We start from the raw sequence: 18,730 nt of genomic DNA, 5'->3' as shown, positions 1-18,730 counted from the left end.
AAAGGTCTTGTTATTTCAGTTATACAGATGAGTAAACTGAGGCTCAGAGAGGTTAAATGAATTGAATAGGGTGGCCATACCATGAGTTACTGGCAGAGCCTCATTCCAAACCTGATGTTCTTTCTGCTGCACTATTCCTAGGCCACACTCAATGCCAGATTGCTGAGAAGGATCTTACCTTGGGATGTTAATACATCCTGGACTGAGCCTTGGAATCCTTACTTCCTGAGCATGAAGTCCACTTTTTGGAGGTCCTATCCAGAAGTCAAAGCTAGAGGGAAGATTGGGAGTTTCAGAAATTCAGGGAAAGGTTATGGATGCTGGCAAGTCAAGAGTACAGTGAGGGTAGTTAGCACTTACGGAGACCTATCAGGGTGTCTATGTTTGCAAAATGCACTTATTTAACTGGAAGGTGGCAGCAGTAGGGCTGCTACTGGGTATTAAACATAGAATTAGACCTGATTGACTTCTGTAAGGGAAATTCTAAGAACATCAGGCATAGCTAAGAGTGGCCTGGCTGGGTCTCTTATTCCCAGGTCTGAACACATAATTTGAAGCAGCATAGTAATTCCAAAGCATATGCTTTTTCACACTGTTTTTTTGGAATCTCTTTTCAGTCTTGATTTCTCTGACATTTCAAGGCATAGTAGCCAAGGCCCAGTCTCCGCAACTACACTGCTGCTGCTGCTGCTGCTGCTGCTGCTAAGTCACTTCAGTCGTGTCCGACTCTCTGCGACCCCATAGATGGCAGCCCACCAGGCTCCCCCATCCCTGGGATTCTCCAGGCAAGAACACTGGAGTGGGTTGCCATTGCCTTCTCCACCGCAACTACACTGCCTAGGTTCAAAGTCCAGCTCTGCTGCTTACAAGGTGTGTGACCTTGGGAGTCACCTGTGTGACTTCAGTCAACCTGTGTGTGCTTCAGTTCCCACATCTGCAAAATGAGGATAATAATAGTGTTTCTCCCATAGGGTTCAGGATTTAAAAAATTATGTTGTCTGGCATACGGTGCTTATTATCTTTTCCTGTTTCTAACCAGACCTCTTTTGGTTGTTCCTATTTTCCTCACTCAAAAACTATTAGCAGCCCTCAAACCTAGGATCTTATTCCCTATTCCATCCACCTATTTTGGGAATTTACTACTCAAAATTAAAAGACGCTTACTCCTTGGAAGAAAAGTTATGACCAACCTAGATAGCATATTGAAAAGCAGAGACATTACTTTGCCAACAAAGGTCCGTCTAGTCAAGGCTATCGTTTTTCCAGTGGTCATGTATGGATGTGAGAGTTGGACTGTGAAGAAAGCTGAGCACTGAAGAATTGATGCTTTTGAACTGTGATGTTGGAGGAGACTCTTAAGAGTCCCTTGGACTGCAAGGAGATCCAACCAGTCCATTCTGAAGGAGATCAGTCCTGGGTGTTCTTTGGAAGGAATGATGCTAAAGCTGAAACTCCAGTACTTTGGCCACCTCATGCGAAGAGTTGACTCATTGGAAAAGACTCTGATGCTGGGAGGGATTGGGGGCAGGAGGAGAAGGGGATGACAGAGGATGAGATGGCTGGATGGCATCACTGACTCAATGGTCATGAGTTTGAGTGAACTCCGGGAGTTGGTGATGGACAGGGAGGCCTGGTGTGCTGCGATTCATGGGGTCACAAAGAGTCGGACACGACTGAGTGACTGAACTGAACTGAAATCTCAATCATTCTATGTGATTCTATGCTCCTCTCTTCCAAACTATCAATACAGGCCTTGGAATGAACATCTTATCTCAAATGTATATTTGGGAAACATTACTCAAAAATCCATGCCAAAGGCTAAGCATATTTTCCTCTCAACTTTCTAGTTTCCCCATTTTTACAGTATCCTGGATAGTCTTTTGCTCATTCATAGGTCTCCCTTTTCTTCTCAGTACTTGAATTCTGGTGTATTTCTCTTTTGTCCACTCATATCTTCATTCAACAAGTAATTCCTGGCTGCCTGCCATGTGTCAGACATTGAGTTAGGCCTAGATATACAAAAATAAGTTGAGCTTGAGGAGCTCAGTCTCCTGGTGGTGAGGAAGAGGCATCAAAACAATTATAGTATGATGAGGTAAACACTGTAATAGAGGCTTCCCTGCAAAGTCCTCACTAGAATATAGTAACAAATGTAAGTACTATAGTAGTTGGGGAAGATTTGAGAAAATGTAACATCTGAGCCATCTTTTAAGACAAACTGTTGAACCACATTGCAAAGTGGAAGAGTGGGGAGAGCAAAGGCAAGCAGGAGTTTGTGCTATGAAGTTCAGTTCAGTATGGCTGATGCGTGGAGGAAAGGCATGAAGACTAGCACTGTCCTATACAACTTCCTGCAACAATGGGAATGTTCTACATCTGCGCTGTCCAATAATCTAGTCACGAGTCACAGATGGCCACTGAACACCTGAAATGTGGCTAGCAGAACTCAGGAGCTGAACTTTAAATTTTATTTCATTTTATTTAATTTAAATAGCAAGCAGCTACCTTACTGAACAGTAGTCGTTAGGCACTGGATAATGGACAAGACTCTAAGTACCTGGAAACCACTGAAGATGTACCTGGAAACCTTTGGTAGGCACCAGCCACATGGATGGAATTAGTGGAACTTACACATTATTGGTAGAATTTACTGGGCTGTATTTCAATGTGGGAAGTATAAATGAGGAGAATTAACTGAAATTTGTAGCTTGAACAATGAGTGGATGCCAACAACTGAGGAGATAGGATTAGGTTTGGAATAAGGGTATGAGTTTGCTTTGGGGATATGTTGGATTTGAGGTGCCAGGTAACTGTCTAGGGAAAAGTGTTAGTTACTCAGTCATGTCCGACTCTTTGTTACCCCATGGACTGTAGCCTACCAGGCTCCTCTGTGGAATTCTCCAGGCAAGAATACTGGAGTGAGTTGCCATTCCCTTCTCCAGGGGATCTTCCTGACCCAGAGACTGAACCCAGGTCTCCTGCATTGCAGGCAGATTCTTTACTGTCTGAGCCATCAGGGGAATGTGACTACAAAACAGGGAAATATTAATCTGGAACTGTGGAGGTGGGGCTTATAACTATTGGGGGTTGTCAGTGTATAGGCAGTTGTTAAAGGTATTGGAACAGAGGAACTCACCCCAGGAAAAACGTGTAGAAGAGGCCTGGATGGACACTAAGGAACCCCAAGCGTCACAGTATGGTCTGTGTCAACTTGCCTCAGAATCATATGGGGTACTTGTTAGTTTCCTCATTGTGGATGGATCTAATGCCACAGAATGCACACAGAATGTATAGCTAAAACTACATTTTATGTTACATTTATTTTACCACAGTAAAAAAATGCAGAAATAAAAAAAGTGCCCAAACCTCAAATCAAACCAAAATCTTAAGCCCCATTTCTGACCCAAATCACTGTTTCTGGAGATGAATCCAGGACTTCCTGGGTAATTTTTATACAAATTAAAACGTGAACCAATTGCTTAAGGGACAGAGAAAATTGCTTAAGAGATTGGAAGAGAATAAAGGGGGAGAGGTATGACAGAAACCAGGGTGAGTGGTTCAACAAGGAAGGAGTCGATAGTGTTGAATGATTCCATGGCTCAGGAGGAAGACTGAAAAGAGGCCTCAGAATATGGTGTTCAGTGGTCACTGATGAATGGGAGGGAGCAGAGGCTGTGGCATCCTTTCTTTCAAGGGCTTTGCGTATGTTTGGTGGTGAGGAGATGGAGGGAAAGACTGCATAAGGTTGAGAGGGAGACAAGACAAAGGAAATTTGGTGGTTTTGAAGATGAGAGAGAACTGAACATGTTGGTAGGTGGACAGGAAGGAGTCAATAAGGCCAAAGGACACCAAGAGGATCCTTAATAAAACACAATTTGGGAAGGGTAGTATAGGCTGGGATCAGGAACTTAGGCAGAGGTTATTTGGGTAAAAGATTATTGGGTAAGTCAGAAGTGAAAACAAGGAAGAAGAAGGGTTCAAGACTGAGGGCAAGAAAAGACTTCCTGACACCGCAAACAAGAACGGCACTAGGTCATGGTTAGGGCACCTGCGTAGATTAATGGAGCACGAAGAGTCAAGAGCCTGCAGAGGGGAAAAGTCTGGAAGAGTCACGAGGGTAAAAGTGATCAGAAGAAGCAATATAAAAAGACTGAGAAGTAGTATTGGAGTCTAATTGAGATTGGAAATGGCACCAACCATACAATTATCCTGCACAAAATAGAAAAATTGGTTTTCCTAAATGAAGGTTTTGGTTCCATCCTCCTATTATTTAGGGACTGCTCTGGCTTCTGCTCCCTCATGCATAAAGTTCAAATTCCTTAGTAGGAACTTTTCCTAACTTCTCCTTCAAGAGGTCCAACCTCTAATTGGTGGTTCAGACTCTCTTGTTCCCTGCTCCTCCCTCTTATAACATCAACTCTGAAAACAGGATCTTAGGGATTTTTAAACTCATCAATCTAGTTTCCCTTCTTAGCTAGGTGTTTTGTTTTTCCATCTTCTCTCCACCAAATCTGTTTCTACCTTCCACTTTCCCTTGGAATAGACTCATGGGTGTTTTAAAAATGGACACCTGTCAGATATCAGTGACACCTGTTCCACAGCACAGATGCTACAGCCATCCAACTGCAGGCTGCATTTTGTATGCGCTTCCCTGCGTATATTCCCATCCCCATGGTGGTATGTACCTCCATGCTGGTGTGCTTTGGCAGAGGTCCCTGACAAAAAAGTCCCAAATTAACTTACTCACTGGCATGTTTTCTGCTTTGAGCTTGGGTGAGGTTCTTTTTCTTGAGCTGAAACCTCAAGGGGAAGAGTGGTTAAAGGCAGAAGTTTCTTTTCCACTCCAGATTCACAGGGTATTCTCAATCATACTCAAGTCACTTTTATTATATATAATTGTATATACTGTATACAATCCCACTTCACTCATTTGTACCAGTTGAATTTTGAGTTCATGACTTAAATCTTTTAAACACTTTGTAAATGCTAGTCAATGTATCTTGGCTAATACTGTATCTGTGACTGCCGTGCTCAGCCTGGGCGTGCTGGAAACTTGATCTGCTCTGGAAAGTTATTTTTCCTATCAAAGCTCTCCTTTAGACAGGCCAGTGACTTTTTATTCCAGGCTGTATTGTGAGGTTTTGCCTCATAGAACAGGATAAGTCTAGAAGAAAGCCTGAAGAAGGCAGATCAGATTCAAGTAGCCCAGGGAACAGACACATTCTAAGGCTAACCTTGTCTAAGTTTTCCTAAATAATCACCAAAAGTAGCCCCTTCCATATCCCAGAAGCACTTTCTCCAGGTCACCTCCTGCCAGACAGCCCAAGTCATTGCCCCTCAGATATAGTCTCCTCAGGGATCATCGCCCCAAATGGGGAAAAGATAATGATTTGTTTAGTTCCATGTCCTGGACACTTACAAAACTTCTGCCAGGTTTGGAGGCTGCCTCACTACCAGGAGTTAAGGAGAATGAACTTAATTTTTATATAAAACTCTTTCAATATCTCTATCCTGGTCTTACTGCCCTCCCATCTCACTCTCTCCAGAATCTTATTCTGTTCCTTTCTTTTCCTTCTTCTATCAGTGACTCGGGGATCGCATGAGTCTCTGTGGCTTGTTTTGTCCTGAAGAGCAGAAGGCTTCGGTCCCAGTTGGTGTTGCCAAAGCAGCATACTAATTCCATGCCATGGTCCTGGGTCAAGATCTGCACAATCTGACTGGCCATATCACCTCGGATGGCCAGGGAGCGGAAGTGGTCAAAATCATGGAGGCCCAGCTTCCGGAGACGCCTTGCAGCTGCCCGGTAACACTTCCAGGGCTGTGGCTCCACAAGGAGGTAGCGGCATAGGGAAGAAAGGTGGGCCAGGAACTCCCACAGGCCTTGGTCCCCATGGTTCAGGTGAATCCACATGGTTACTGACATGCAGAAGCCAATATCAAAAACTGAGCGTCCAAACTGGCTCAAGAAAGAGCTCAGGAGAACTTTCCGGGTCCTTTGATTCATGAAGTCCAGGGTAATAAAAGTCAAACCATCAGGAAAAGGGCATTCTTTTTCAGCTCGTTCCACCAGGACTGGATCTATGTCGCAGCAGAGGAGATGGAGTTCTCTTGAGGCATCTAAGCAGGTCTCCCCATCATGTAGGGAAAGGAAATGTTTGTATAGAGCCACACTCAGATCCTAGAGGAATCCAAAAGAGCTTTGTCATTGCGGCTCTCAACCAGTGAATGGAAGAGAAACCTGTATCTCTTAGCTTCTCATTGAATCACCTACTCCTGGCTTTATGGGATGTAAGGTTCTTAAACTATAGCCTAAGGAGGTTGCCCCCTAAAGTTTTCCACAGAGCCCTCCAGGGGTCTCAGGCTATAATGCATCATCTCTATACCTTCCTGACACTGATGGGTTGCATGGTTGAAAGTTATAGCCCAATGGATGCAGCAAAGGAGTCCAGAGCTGTATTTTCCAACTTAAGTAACATGCTATCTTTTTTTTTTTTTTTTTTGCGTATCTCATACCCCAGGGAGGAGCAAAATATTTAAGGGACATAATAACCATGCTCCCTGCCAGGAAGGTGAGGAAGAGAGCAAGCACCATCTCATAAAAATCTACTTCTCAGACTTGTGGTTGGGAAAGTCTGGATTCCAAAAAGTCCTCATTCAGCCTTCACTCTGCATCTTCAGTTTTACTACATGTCTTATACTTCACCGCCCTCTTTTGAGACTTACTCTGCTTTTGTATCCATTATCCCCAAAAGTCACTGCGGACCTCCTTCTAGCTAAATCCAATGATTTGTGATTTTTACCACCTTAGCACCTTTTTGACTCTTAAGTCACTATCTCCTTTCTCTAACTTTGACTTCTATAACCATTATAACTAACTCAAATTTGTGTTCTAATCTGTTTTTTCCAAGGCATTTTTCTATTCACTACCTCATTTGCTCTGTGCAACAATCCTGTGAGGATAATATATAAGCCCTTTGTACAGGTGAAGAAAGTGTATCTGGAAACAACCCAGATGTCCAATAATAGTAGCAGGGATTAAGACGGTATACCAGATAGCATTTAAAAATGAAGGAATTCAGCTCAGTGCAGCAACGTGGATGACTCATGCAAACACATAATGCCGAATAAAAAAGCAGGACACAAAAAGAAAATACATGGCAAGCTTCCATTTATATGAAGTTTGAAAATGTATAAAATTAAACTACATTGTTTAGGGATACAAAAATAGTAAGCTATAAAAAAAGCAAGGAAACAATAATAATAAAAGTTGAGCTCTCTGGGTAGAGAGGGGGGTTTATGAGCAGGGAAAGGCATATGGGAGACTTCTTAGGTTGCTGACATTTTATTCTTGATACAGACATTAGTCATCAAAGTTTCTGCCTTATAATAATTCATAAAGTGTGAATTTATGTTTTGTGCACTGTTCTCTATGTGGCGTAGTTCACACACATACACAAAACCCCTGTATTTTAAAAATTATGGTTCAAAGGACAGTCCAATGTCACATGGTTATTACATGGCAAGATTTAGGCAACATTAAGGTCTTTACTCCATAACAGACATCTCATACTTTAATAGGCATTCACATCACCTAGGGATCTTACTAAAATAAAAATGTTGAATTAGTAGATCTGGGTTGGGAACTGAGATTCTGTATTTCTAATACGCTTCCAAGTCATGCTGATGCTATAGTTCAAGGACCACATTTTAAGTAGGAAGACTTTCTAGTATTCTGCTTAAAAATTTCTTCCTCTCTCTGTATTTGTTTGTTTCCCTCCTCCTAGCTGATCTTGGGTGTACCACATTAAAAAAAAATCTTTTGACCATGCATGCATGGCATGTCGGACCTTAGTTCCTTGACCAGGGATCAAACCTGTGCCCCCTGCATTGGTGACTCTTAAACCACTGGACCACCAGGGAAGTCCTGCATGTATCCCATGTTTGATCAGTCATTTTCACCACATCAGTCCCTCCTCTACCACATCTCTTAATACTCTCCATCCTTAATTCTTGAATCTTAGAGTCCCCAGGAAGCTTAGAAAAAACGAAAATAGACTCAAGGTCTCAATCCCCAAGTGTCTGATTCAGTAGGTCTAGAGTAAGGCCTAGTTATTAAGATTTAAACAAAGTACCCCCCAAATTATGGCACATCTATACAAAAAAATATTATGAAGCTACTAAAACAGAATGTAGTGACATGAAAGTCAAAAGTGAAGCCACTTAGTCGTGTCCGACTCTTCGCGACCCCAGGGACTGTAGCCTATCAGGCTCTTCTGTCCATGGATTTTCCAGGCAAGAGTGCTGGAGTGGATTGCCATTTCCTTCTCCAGGGGATCTTCCCGACCCAGGAATCGAACCCAGGTCTCCCACATTGCAGGCAGATGCTTTACCATGGGAGCCATCAGGGAAGCCCGTAGTGACATGAGTGATCTCCAAATTACTAAATGAAGACCAAGGTGCAAAACAGTGTGCTATTATTTGTAAAACTAGAACTGGTGAGATATTTATACATACACAGATGTCTGTGTACACATAGGCCACATACTCGAGAAATTGTAAATAGCAGTTGCCGTTGTGTACAGGAAGAGGCTTTCCTGGTGCTCAGACATAAAGAATCTGCCTGCAGTGCAGGAGACCTGAGTTCAATCCCTGGGTCAGGAAGATCCCCTGCAGAAGGAAATGGCCACCCACTCCAGTAGTCCTGCCAGGAGAATTCCATGGACAGAGGATCCTGGCAGGCTACAGTCTACGGGTTGCTGAGTTGGATACAACTGAGTGACCATCATCATAGGAAGAGGAGGATTTAGGGTTAGGAGTAGAGACTTGCTATGTATCCCTTTGTAGTTTGAATTGGGGGGGGAGGGGTCTTAACAAGTATTAATACAAGAATCTTTTTTTAAGTGCAAAATAATAAACTCCCTAAATATATAGCCAAGTTTAGGAGCCACTGCCCTAGTTAACTGCAACTGTATCTTGGCTCCTAAGGTGCACATATAGCACTTTCAACTTTAAAAACTATTGTGGTTTCCTAATGCCTTTCATGAAACCCCAAATCTTATATCCAGTTTCTCTTTTCCATTGCTTTTCCCCCTCTGATTTCATATATCATCACAGTAGAGAAATGTCTGCAAAGGGTAGCCAGACACCCATCTCTACTCATTCCAGCCTTTAGCCTGTGTTCAAATGCAACCCTCCCTCCCATTTACCAGCTGTGTCCCTACAGCCCTCAACCTTCTACTAAGGTCTCTTCTGCCTAAGTCCAGAAACAGGGTAAAATTTTCCTTACCCCCTTCCCCTCCTGGTCTGGAAAGGAGTGACGGTACTAACTTTGTGAAGAATCTGTAATCACAGGGTCAGAATGCCTGCTCCTCTAGGATATCCTAGTTACTACAAATAGGTGTTAGAGAGACACTCCGCTGTTTTGCTTGTGGTCTGACTATAACCATTCTTATGCCTAAAAATACTTTGTGGTAAGAAAATGTGGCAAAGCCTTCCTCTAACAGGATGCTTTATTTTCTTTCTCGATCCTCTGCACTGCACTCAGCCAATTGATTGCTTTTAAACTATCCACTTGGCTCTGCACTGTTTCACACTTATCTTAATTTCACGCATGATTCTGTCACCCCGGCTCATCTCATCCAGTAAACCAATCCCAACTCCACGCTTCCAAACGTGGGTGTCAGGCAGCCCCCTCTCCTCCAGCAAGTCGCTAGCCACGCTGGACAGGAGGCAACAGCCGGAAGCCCAGATACTTTGGCCCTGCCCACCCGGGGTTCAGCAGTGATGCTGCAAGTGCGGAGGCGGGGCGCAGGATTCCGAACGTATTTGAAAATGATTCCTCCCCCAGATTCCTAAAAGAGATGGTGTTAGGACCCCGGAGGTCCTGTAGCAGCAGCGAGGGGTAGAACGCTAAACCTTTAAACTCATTTTGGGAACGCTGTGAGGGTGTAATACCACGCCCCGGCCGAAAGCCCAGAGGACTTGAAGGCTGCCAACCTCTCGGCTCAACCGACGTCCGATCCCTCCCCCGGCACTCACCCCGGAGTTACACCCCACGTCGAGCCCCAGGATCGGCCTTGTGTCGGGACTCTGAGGAAAGAGCCGGCGAAGCAGCTCCGGGGGTAGGAGGCGGAGCCGTTGCTCTGGAGGGTGGAAGCGGGAATAATGAGGGAAATTTCCGAACGGGGCTGCCCCGGGTTCCAGAACGCGCGGTTTCTCTTCCGCCGCGGTCTTCTCAACGCCCCCCGTGGCCTGCTCCGTGGACGCCGCCATTAGTCTCAGTCTGGCCTCTGAGTCCCCTCGGAACCGGAAGTCTGGAACCTGCAGGCCGCTCGGGCTCCCGCGCGCCTGCGCTGAACGGCAAAGGGACTGAGTATAAAAGCGGCCTCCCTGGGGCGAGCGCGGGAATAGGGAGGTTGCGTTGCCACGTGGCATCGTCGCCATAACCTAGAAGGTGGTTAGTAATATTATTCTGTTTTTGTGTGTGTGTGAGAAACAAGCGCAGAGAGGTTGAATGATTTGCTTAAGCCAACGGTCTACCCAGAACAAGGCATTTATTGGGATTTGGACATCTATTTTGGTCCAACTTCCTTCCTTTACAAATGCATAAAGTGAGACCCAGAGATTAGAAATTACTTGCTCAAGGTCGCAGGGGAATATGTGACCCAAGAACTTGCACCCGTTCATCCTGTGATTCCAGGAAAGGATAGCTAGAAACTGTGGATCACTTGAGGTGCCAGAAGACCCAGATAGCCCAGCCTGCCACGTGGGCCAGGTGGACAGGGGCAACTGGAGACTGTGAGCTCTTGAGAGGTAAGGACTGTGCCTTAAGAGCCAGTACATAAGAGTGCTTAACAAATGCCATTTTTCTGTAAACCTTTTACAGGTATTTGTTTAATCCTCACACCAACCCTGTGAAAAAAGAACCATAACTAATATCCTTTTTATATAAATGAGAACATTGAGGGACCACAAAGTTAGTAATTTGTCCAAAACGAAGCAGTTAGAAATGATAGCACCAGGATTTGAACCCAGGTACTTTGGTTCTAGAGGTTGTATTTGCAACCATTATGTTGTTCTCAACCTGAATCCCCTTGTTGTTCAGTTGCTCACTCGTGTTGGACTCTTTGCAACCCCATGGACTGCAACATGCCAGGCTTCCCTGTCCTTCACTATCTCCCTGAGTTTGCTCAAACTCATGCCCATTGAGTGGATGATGCCATCCAACCATCTCATCCTCTGTTGCCTTCTTCTCCTGCTGCCTTCAATCTTCCCCAGCATCAAGGTCTTTTCCAGTGAGTTGGCTCTTTGCATCAGGTGGCCAAAATATTGGGGCTTTAGCTTCAGCATCAGTCCTTCCAGTGAATATTCAGGACTGATTTCCTTTAGGATTGACTGGTTTGACCTTGCTGTCCAAGGGACTCTCAAGAGTCTTCCCCAACACCACAGTTCAAAAGCATCAATTCTTCAGTGCTCAGCGTTCTTTATGGTCCAACTCTCACATCTGTGCATGACTACTGGAAAAACCATAGTTTTGAGTATATGGACCTTCATCAGCCAAGTGATGTCTTTTTAATGTATTTAATGTCTTTTTAATGTCTCTGCTTTTTAATGTATTGTTTACATTTGTCATAGCTTTTCTTTCAAGGAGCAAGCGTCTTTTAATTTCATAGCTGCAGTCACCATCTGCAGTGATTTTGGAGCCCAGGAAAATAGTCTGTCACTGTTTCCATTGTTTCCCCACCTATTTGCCATGAAGTGATGGAACTAAATCCATGACCTTAGTTTTTTGTATGTTGAGTTTTAAGCCAGCTTTTTCACCTTTCATCAAAAGGCTCTTTACTTCCTCTTTGTTTTCTGCCATTAGGGTGGTGTCATCTGCATATCTGAGGTTATTGTTATTTCTCCAAGCAATCTTGATTCCAGCTTGTGATTCATCTAGCCTGGCATTTCATATGATGTACTCTCACTGCAGATGGTGATTGCAGCTGTGAACTTAAAAGACGCTTACTCCTTGGAAGAAAAGTTATGACCAACCTAGATAGCATATTGAAAAGCAGAGACATTACTTTGCCAACAAAGGTCCGTCTAGTCAAGGCTATGGTTTTTCCAGTGGTCATGTATGGATGTGAGAGTTGGACTGTGAAGAAAGCTGAGTGCCGAAGAATTGATGCTTTTGAACTGTGATGTTGGAGAAGACTCTTGAGAGTCCCTTGGACGGCAAGAGATCCAATCAGTCCATTCTAAAGGAGATCAGCCCTGGGTGTTCTTTGGAAGGAATGATGCTAAAGCTGAAACTCCGGTACTTTGGCCCCCTCATGTGAAGAGTTGACTCATTGGAAAAGACTCTGATGCTGGGAGGGATTGGGGGCAGGAGGAGAAGGGGATGACAGAGGATGAGATGGCTGGATGGCATCACTGACTCAGTGGACGTGAGTTTGAGTGAACTTCGGGAGTTGGTGATGGACAGGGAGGCCTGGCATGCTGCAGTTCATGGGGTTGCAGAGTCAGACATGACTGAGTGACTGAACTGAACTGAACTCTGCATATAAGTTAAATAATCAGGGTGGCAATATACAGCCTTGATGTACTCCTTTCCCAGTTTTGAAACAGTCTGTTTTTCCATGTCTGGTTCTAACTGTTGCCTCTTGACCTGCATACTGGTTTCTCTCTTTAAGAATTTTTCACAGTTTGTTGTGATCCACAGTCAAAGGCTTTAGTGTAGTCAATAAAGCAGAAGTAGATGTTTTTCTGGAATTCTCTTGCTTTTTCTGTGATCCAGTGAATGTTGGCAATTTGATCTCTGGTTCTTCTGCCTTTTCTAAATCCAGCTTGTGTATCTGTAAGTTCTTGGTTCATATATTGCTGAATCCTAGCTTGGAGGATTTTGAGCATAATCTTGCTAGCACATGAAATGAGTGCCATATGATGTTTTGAACATTCTTTGGCATTCTGCTTCTTTGGGATTGGAATAAAAACTGACCTTTTCCAGTCCTGTGGCCACTGCTTAGTTTTCCAAGTTTGCTGGCATACTGAGTGCAGCACTTTAACATGATTAAATCTTTTAGGATTTGAAATAGCTCAGCTGGGATTCCATCACCTCCACTAGCTTTGTTTGTAGTAATGCTTCGTAAGGCCCACTTGACTTCACACTTCAAGATGTCTGGCTCTAGGTGAGTGAGTGCACCATTGTGCTTATCCAAGTCGTTAAGACCTTTTTTTGGTACAGTTCTTCTGTGTATTCTTCCCACCACTTCTTAATCTCTTCTGCTTCTGTTAGGTCCTTACCATTTCTGTCCTTTATTGTGCCCATATTTGCATGAAATGTTCCCTTGTTATCTCTAATTTTCTTGAAGAGATCTCTAGTCTTTCCCATTCTGTTGTTTTCCTCTATATCTTTACATTGCTTACTTAAGAAGGCTTTCTTATCTCTTCTTGCTATTCTTTGGAATGCTGCATTCAGGTGGGTATATCTTTCCCTTTCTCCTATGCCTACCATAATGCCTGGCCCAAGATGCTTAATAAGTGTTGAATAAAAACTCAGTATCAATAAATGATATTGGGAAAACTGGATATTCATATGCAAAAAGATGAAAGTGGATCCTTTTACACAAAAATCAACTCAAAATGGGTTAAGGACTTAAATGTAAGACCTGAAACTACAACAGCAAGAAAAAATATCACAGGAGAAAGACTTCAAGACTGATTTTGGTAATGATTTCATAGATATGATGTCAAGAGCACAGACAACAAAAGCAAAAATAGACAAATGGAGCTATATCAAATTTAAAACTTCTACACAGCAACAGAATCCATTAACAGTGAAAAGGTAACCTATGGAGTGGGGGAAAATATTTCCCAAGCTATTTATCTGATAAGGGATTAACTTCTAAAATATATAAGGAACTCCTACAAATCAAACAAAGCTAGTGGAGGTGATGGAATTCCAGTTGACCTGTTTCAAATCCTGAAAGATGATGCTGTGAAAGTGCTACATTCAATATGCCAAAAATTTGGAAAACGCAGCAGTGGCCACAGGACTGGAAAAGGTCAGTTTTCATTCTAATCCCAAAGAAAGGCAATGCCAAAGAATGCTCAAACTACTGCACAATTGCACTTATCTCACACGCTAGTAAAGTAATGCTCAAAATTCTCCAGGCCAGGCTTCAACAGTACGTGAACCAAGAACTTCCAGATGTTCAAGCTGGTTTTGGAAAAGACAGAGGAACCAGAGATCAAATTGCAACATCCACTGGATCATCGAAAAAGCAAGAGAGTTCCAGAAAAACATCTATTTCTGCTTTATTGACTATGCCAAAGCCTTTGACTGTGTGGATCACCACAAACTCTGGAAAATTCCTAAAGAGATGGGAATACCAGTCCATCTGACCTGCCTCTTGAGAAATCTGTGTGCAGGTCAGGAAGCAACAGTTAGAACTGGACAAGGAACAACAGACTGGTTCCAAATCAGGAAAGGAGTACGTCAAGGCTGTATATTTTCATCCTGCTTCTTTAACTGATATGCAGAGTACATCATGAGAAACGCTGGACTGGATGACACACAGGCTGGAATCAAGATTGCTGGGAGAAATATCAATAACCTCAGATATGCAGATGATGTCACCCTTATGGCAGAAAGCTAAGAAGAACTAAAGAGCCTCTTGATGAAAGTGAAAGAGGAGAGTGAAAATGTTGGCTTAAAGTTCAACATTCAGAAAACTAAGATTATGGCATCTGGTCCCGTCAATCCATGGCAAACAGATGGAGAACAAATAGATGTTTCTAGTGGAAACATCTTTCTTTTGGGGGGCTCCAAAATCACTGCACATGATGACTGCAGCCATAAAATTAAAAGACGCTTACTCCTTGTAAGAAAAGTTATGACAAACCTAGACAACATATTCAAAAGCAGAGACATTAATTTGCCAACAAAGGTCCGTCTAGTCAAGGCTATGGTTTTTCCAGTAGTCATGTATGGATGTGAGAGTTGGACTATAAAGAAAGCTGAGCGCCAGAGAATTGATGCTTTTGAACTGTAGTGTTGGAGAAGACTCTTGAGAGTCCCTTGGACAGCAAGGAGATCCAACCAGTCCATCCTAAAGGAAATCAGTCCTGAATGTTCATTGGAAGGACTGGTTGAAGCTGAAACTCCAGTACTTTGGCCACCTGATGCGAAGAACTGACTCATTTGAAAAGACCCTGATGCTGGGAAAGACTGAAGGCAGGAGGAGAAGGGAACGACAGAATATGAGATGGTTGGATGCCATCACCGACTCAATGAACATGAGTTTGAGTAAACTCTGGGAGTCGGTGATGGACAGGGAGGCCTGGCATGCTGCAGTCCATGGGGTTGCAAAGAGTCGGACATGACTGAGCGATTGAACTGAACTGAACTGAATAAATCAAAACCAAAAAAAAAAAAAATTAAAAGACTCAGTAACTTGATTTTTTTTTTTAGTAGAAATTAAGCAGAAATTTTATTTCCAAGTTCTTCAAAGATTAAAACAAACACAAATAAAGTATTCCTTTAAGTGTCCCAAATTAAATCAAAGGCACATCATCAAAAGAATACAGCTGTGACATTAAAAATTCATTTAGGTTGTCATATTTTCACATTACTTTAAAAAAATCATTTGCAATGCTCTGTAGATCACATTTAAATATGAAATAATTTAGTATTTTTTTTAAGTAAAACCACCCCTATAAAGTAGAGGAACTTATGACGAAGATCAAATCTGCTGCATATACTGGATGGGGCAGTCTCATACAGAAAACAACATTCATCTTTGCAAACAAGGTTGCTAAGAAACAGATCCCATGCTTAGTGTTGAAAATAAAACAATCTCCTCATTTAGAAAAATCAAGACATCATTTGATTAACAAAGCCCATTCCTCCCCCAATTTTATACTTGCCTGTCTTCATTTAGAAATTATAAATTCATGAGAAGAGCAAATTTTGTTATGGTATAAAGATCTTAGTTGGGAACAGCAAATAACAAATATTCAATTTTTTAACAAAGAATACTGTTTTCCTTCCCAAAATGTAAACATCTAGTAAATAAAACATACATAACATTCCAGGCATAGAAACGCTAGTAATTCACTTAATGAAAGAAGTGTATCTTGGTATATTTGGCGGTAAGGTTTTAGTTTAAGTATAAAGCACTTCAGCAAAGAATCAGGCCATTAGTATTTAAAATCTACACCTTCACCCAGTTTCCTTATTTGTGTAGAAACATCAGTTTCTGTAGAATGTTGGCTAAAGGACCAGGTCACAGGAAAGGTCCTGTGAAACATCTAGAAGTCCTGTGGTTAGAGAAGTGTTTTCTTGAAATTTGGAGGCAGTCATTCATCAGTTTGTGCTTGAAAGCATTCTTCAGCAAATTTCTTCTCTACAGTCTTCAGAGTAAAGCACAGGATCTGGGCTCCCGAAAGGGATTGCTTCCAGCTGGAACACCCACCAGCAGGGCATCCTTGCAGGCATTCTGCATGCAATATTGTTGAAGCTCTGCAGCCGCCTGAGAGACCTTGATCCTCTCCACGCCGGCCTCCAGCTTGAGCTGCTCCACCAGGCGCTGCAAGGCGCTCATGCTGGCCCCGGAAGACATGGCGGCGTCCTAGGCTCCGAGAGCGCGGGCGGGCCAGTAACTTGATTCTTAAAGTGGGCAAAGGACTTGAACAGACATTTTTTCCAAAGGAGGACATACAAATGGCCAACAGACATATGAAAAGATGCTCAGCTAGTCATTGGGGAAATGCATATCAAAACCACAATGAGATATCACCTCACAGCTATTTAGGGTGGCTATTAAGAAAACAAAACCAAAAGACAGGAGCTGTTGGCAAAGATGTGGAAAAAGTGGAATGCTTGTGCATCGTTGGTGGAAATGTAAAATGGTGCAGCCTCCATGACAAACAGTATGGATGTTCCTCGAAAAATTAAAAGTAAAACTACCACATGATGCCCACAATCCCATTTTTGGGTATTTATCCAAAAGAATTGAAATTAGGATCTTGGAGAGATATTAGTGCTCACATTCTCTCTGGACCACTTCCACTATAGTGACACTATTCACAATAGCCAAGATGTGGAAATGACTTAAATGTCCATCTACAGATTAATAGATAAAAGAAATCTAACATACATACAATAGAATATTATTGATCTTAAGGAAGCTCTACCATATGCGACAAAAGGGATGAACCTTGAGGACATTCTGTTGTTGAGTCGCTAAGTCGTGTCTGACTCTTTGAGACCCCCATGAACTGCAGCACACTGGGCTCCTCTGTCCTTCACTATCTCCTGGAGTTTGCTCAAATCATGTTTGCTGAGTCAGTAATGCTATATAACCATCTCATCCTTTGCCTCCCCCTTCTTCTTTTGTCTGCAATCTTTCCCAGCATCAGGGTCTTTTCTAATGAGTCAGTTCTTCACATGAGGCGACCAAACAATTGGCACTTCAGCTTCAGTCCTTCAAATGAATATTCAGGGTTGACTGCCGTTAGGATTGACTGGTTTGATCTCCTTGCAGTTCAAGGGACTCTCAAGAGGACATTATGCTAAGTGAAATAAGCCAGTCACAGAAGGACAATTACTGCATGATTCTATTTACATAAGGTATCCAAAATCAAACCCATAGAAAGAGAGAATAGTATGGTAGTTGCCAGGGGCTGGGGTGAGGGAAAGAGGGAGTGGCTAGTCACTGGTATAAAGTTTGAGGTATGCAAAATGAATAAGTTCTAGAGATCTGTTGTACACCATTGTGTCTATAGATAACAGTACTGTACTGTACACTTAAACACCGGTTTCAGGAACCTCCCTGGTAGGTCCAGTGGTTAAGACTCCATGCTTCCAGTGCAGGGGGTGAGGTTTCAATCCCTGGTCAGAGAACTAAGATCCTACATGCCACGTGGTGTGGCCAAAAAATTAAAATAAAATTGAGTCTTAAAACCAAAAATGAAATAAAATATTTTTAAAAATCTGGTCTAATGGGGTGTGATGTGGGTTAGTCTCTCAGTCGTATTCCACTCTTTGCAACCTCATGGACTATAGTCTGCTAGGTTTTGCTTATGTTAAGTATTCTTTCTGCAATGAAATAAAATAGACCCAAGCTCCATAGAGGATGCAAGTAGGGAACAAGAGCCAGGTCTGTTTGGGGAAAACTGAAAAGGAAGAAAGAAAGGAACTGAACTGAAACAGACCTGTAGGAATGGAGCTAGGCAAAATGTGGGCTGAACCAAAGATAAGAAAAAAACAGAGCTGGTGAGAAACTGGGTGGGAGTGGAGCAGGATGAGGTGTTTGCCTAGGTAGCGGGTTCAAGTCAGCAGCCAGGATGGCCCAGAATGTACAACAGCTTCAGCCAGGGGTCTGCAAAGGTGGTGTGACTTCTGCCCACCTGGCCAGTCATCTGAAAGGGGTCTCCAGCTTCAGGAAGCCGGTGATATGCTGAAATTCTTCCAAGGACTGAAGCATGACTTCTGCAGACAGTCCTGGAAAGTGCTATCCGAGATTAAAAATAGGCCCTGTCCCTTTTTACTTCGCATTTTCATCTCTGTCTGATGTATCAGATAGAGAGGACATAAGTTAATGACCAAAAGTCATGGTGGAATTGCGTTAACCACAGTATTCTCCTAGAAAAAAGATGGCGTTGGAGGACAGCAGCACCGCCCTTTCTCTCTCCAGTGTTCCACTGATTTTGGTAAGCTGAGATTACCCCTTTTTGTCACTAG

The 18,730-nt window shown here is 42.9% G+C and overlaps 1 protein-coding gene across 1 annotated transcript; it reads right to left on the bottom strand.

Annotated features, from left to right (window-relative positions):
• Positions 1–4,926: 4,926 nt before the first annotated feature.
• BCDIN3D (BCDIN3 domain containing RNA methyltransferase) lies at positions 4,927–10,443 on the bottom strand. Its single transcript, XM_052640830.1, has 2 exons — positions 10,039–10,443; positions 4,927–6,178 (listed from the first exon to the last, which is right to left on the bottom strand). Exons 1-2 carry the CDS (start codon positions 10,441–10,443, stop codon positions 5,534–5,536), a joined length of 1,050 nt encoding a protein of 349 aa, XP_052496790.1. The 3' UTR covers positions 4,927–5,533.
• Positions 10,444–18,730: the final 8,287 nt, after the last annotated feature.

This window comes from Budorcas taxicolor, chromosome 5, assembly GCF_023091745.1.
Source record: "Budorcas taxicolor isolate Tak-1 chromosome 5, Takin1.1, whole genome shotgun sequence".
Lineage (NCBI taxonomy): Eukaryota > Metazoa > Chordata > Mammalia > Artiodactyla > Bovidae > Budorcas > Budorcas taxicolor.
Note: the sequence above shows the minus strand (reverse complement) of the source record. Positions and strands in the feature narration are given on the sequence as shown.

Bases quoted from the DNA above. Each gene is read 5' to 3' on its own strand.
- BCDIN3D (XM_052640830.1), bottom strand. From the start codon at position 10,443: ATGGCGACGATGCCACGTGGCAACGCAACCTCCCTATTCCCGCGCTCG. The intron at 6,179-10,038 runs GTGAGTGCCGGG...GGATTCCTCTAG, and splicing joins ACGTGGGGTGTAACTCCGGG to GATCTGAGTGTGGCTCTATA.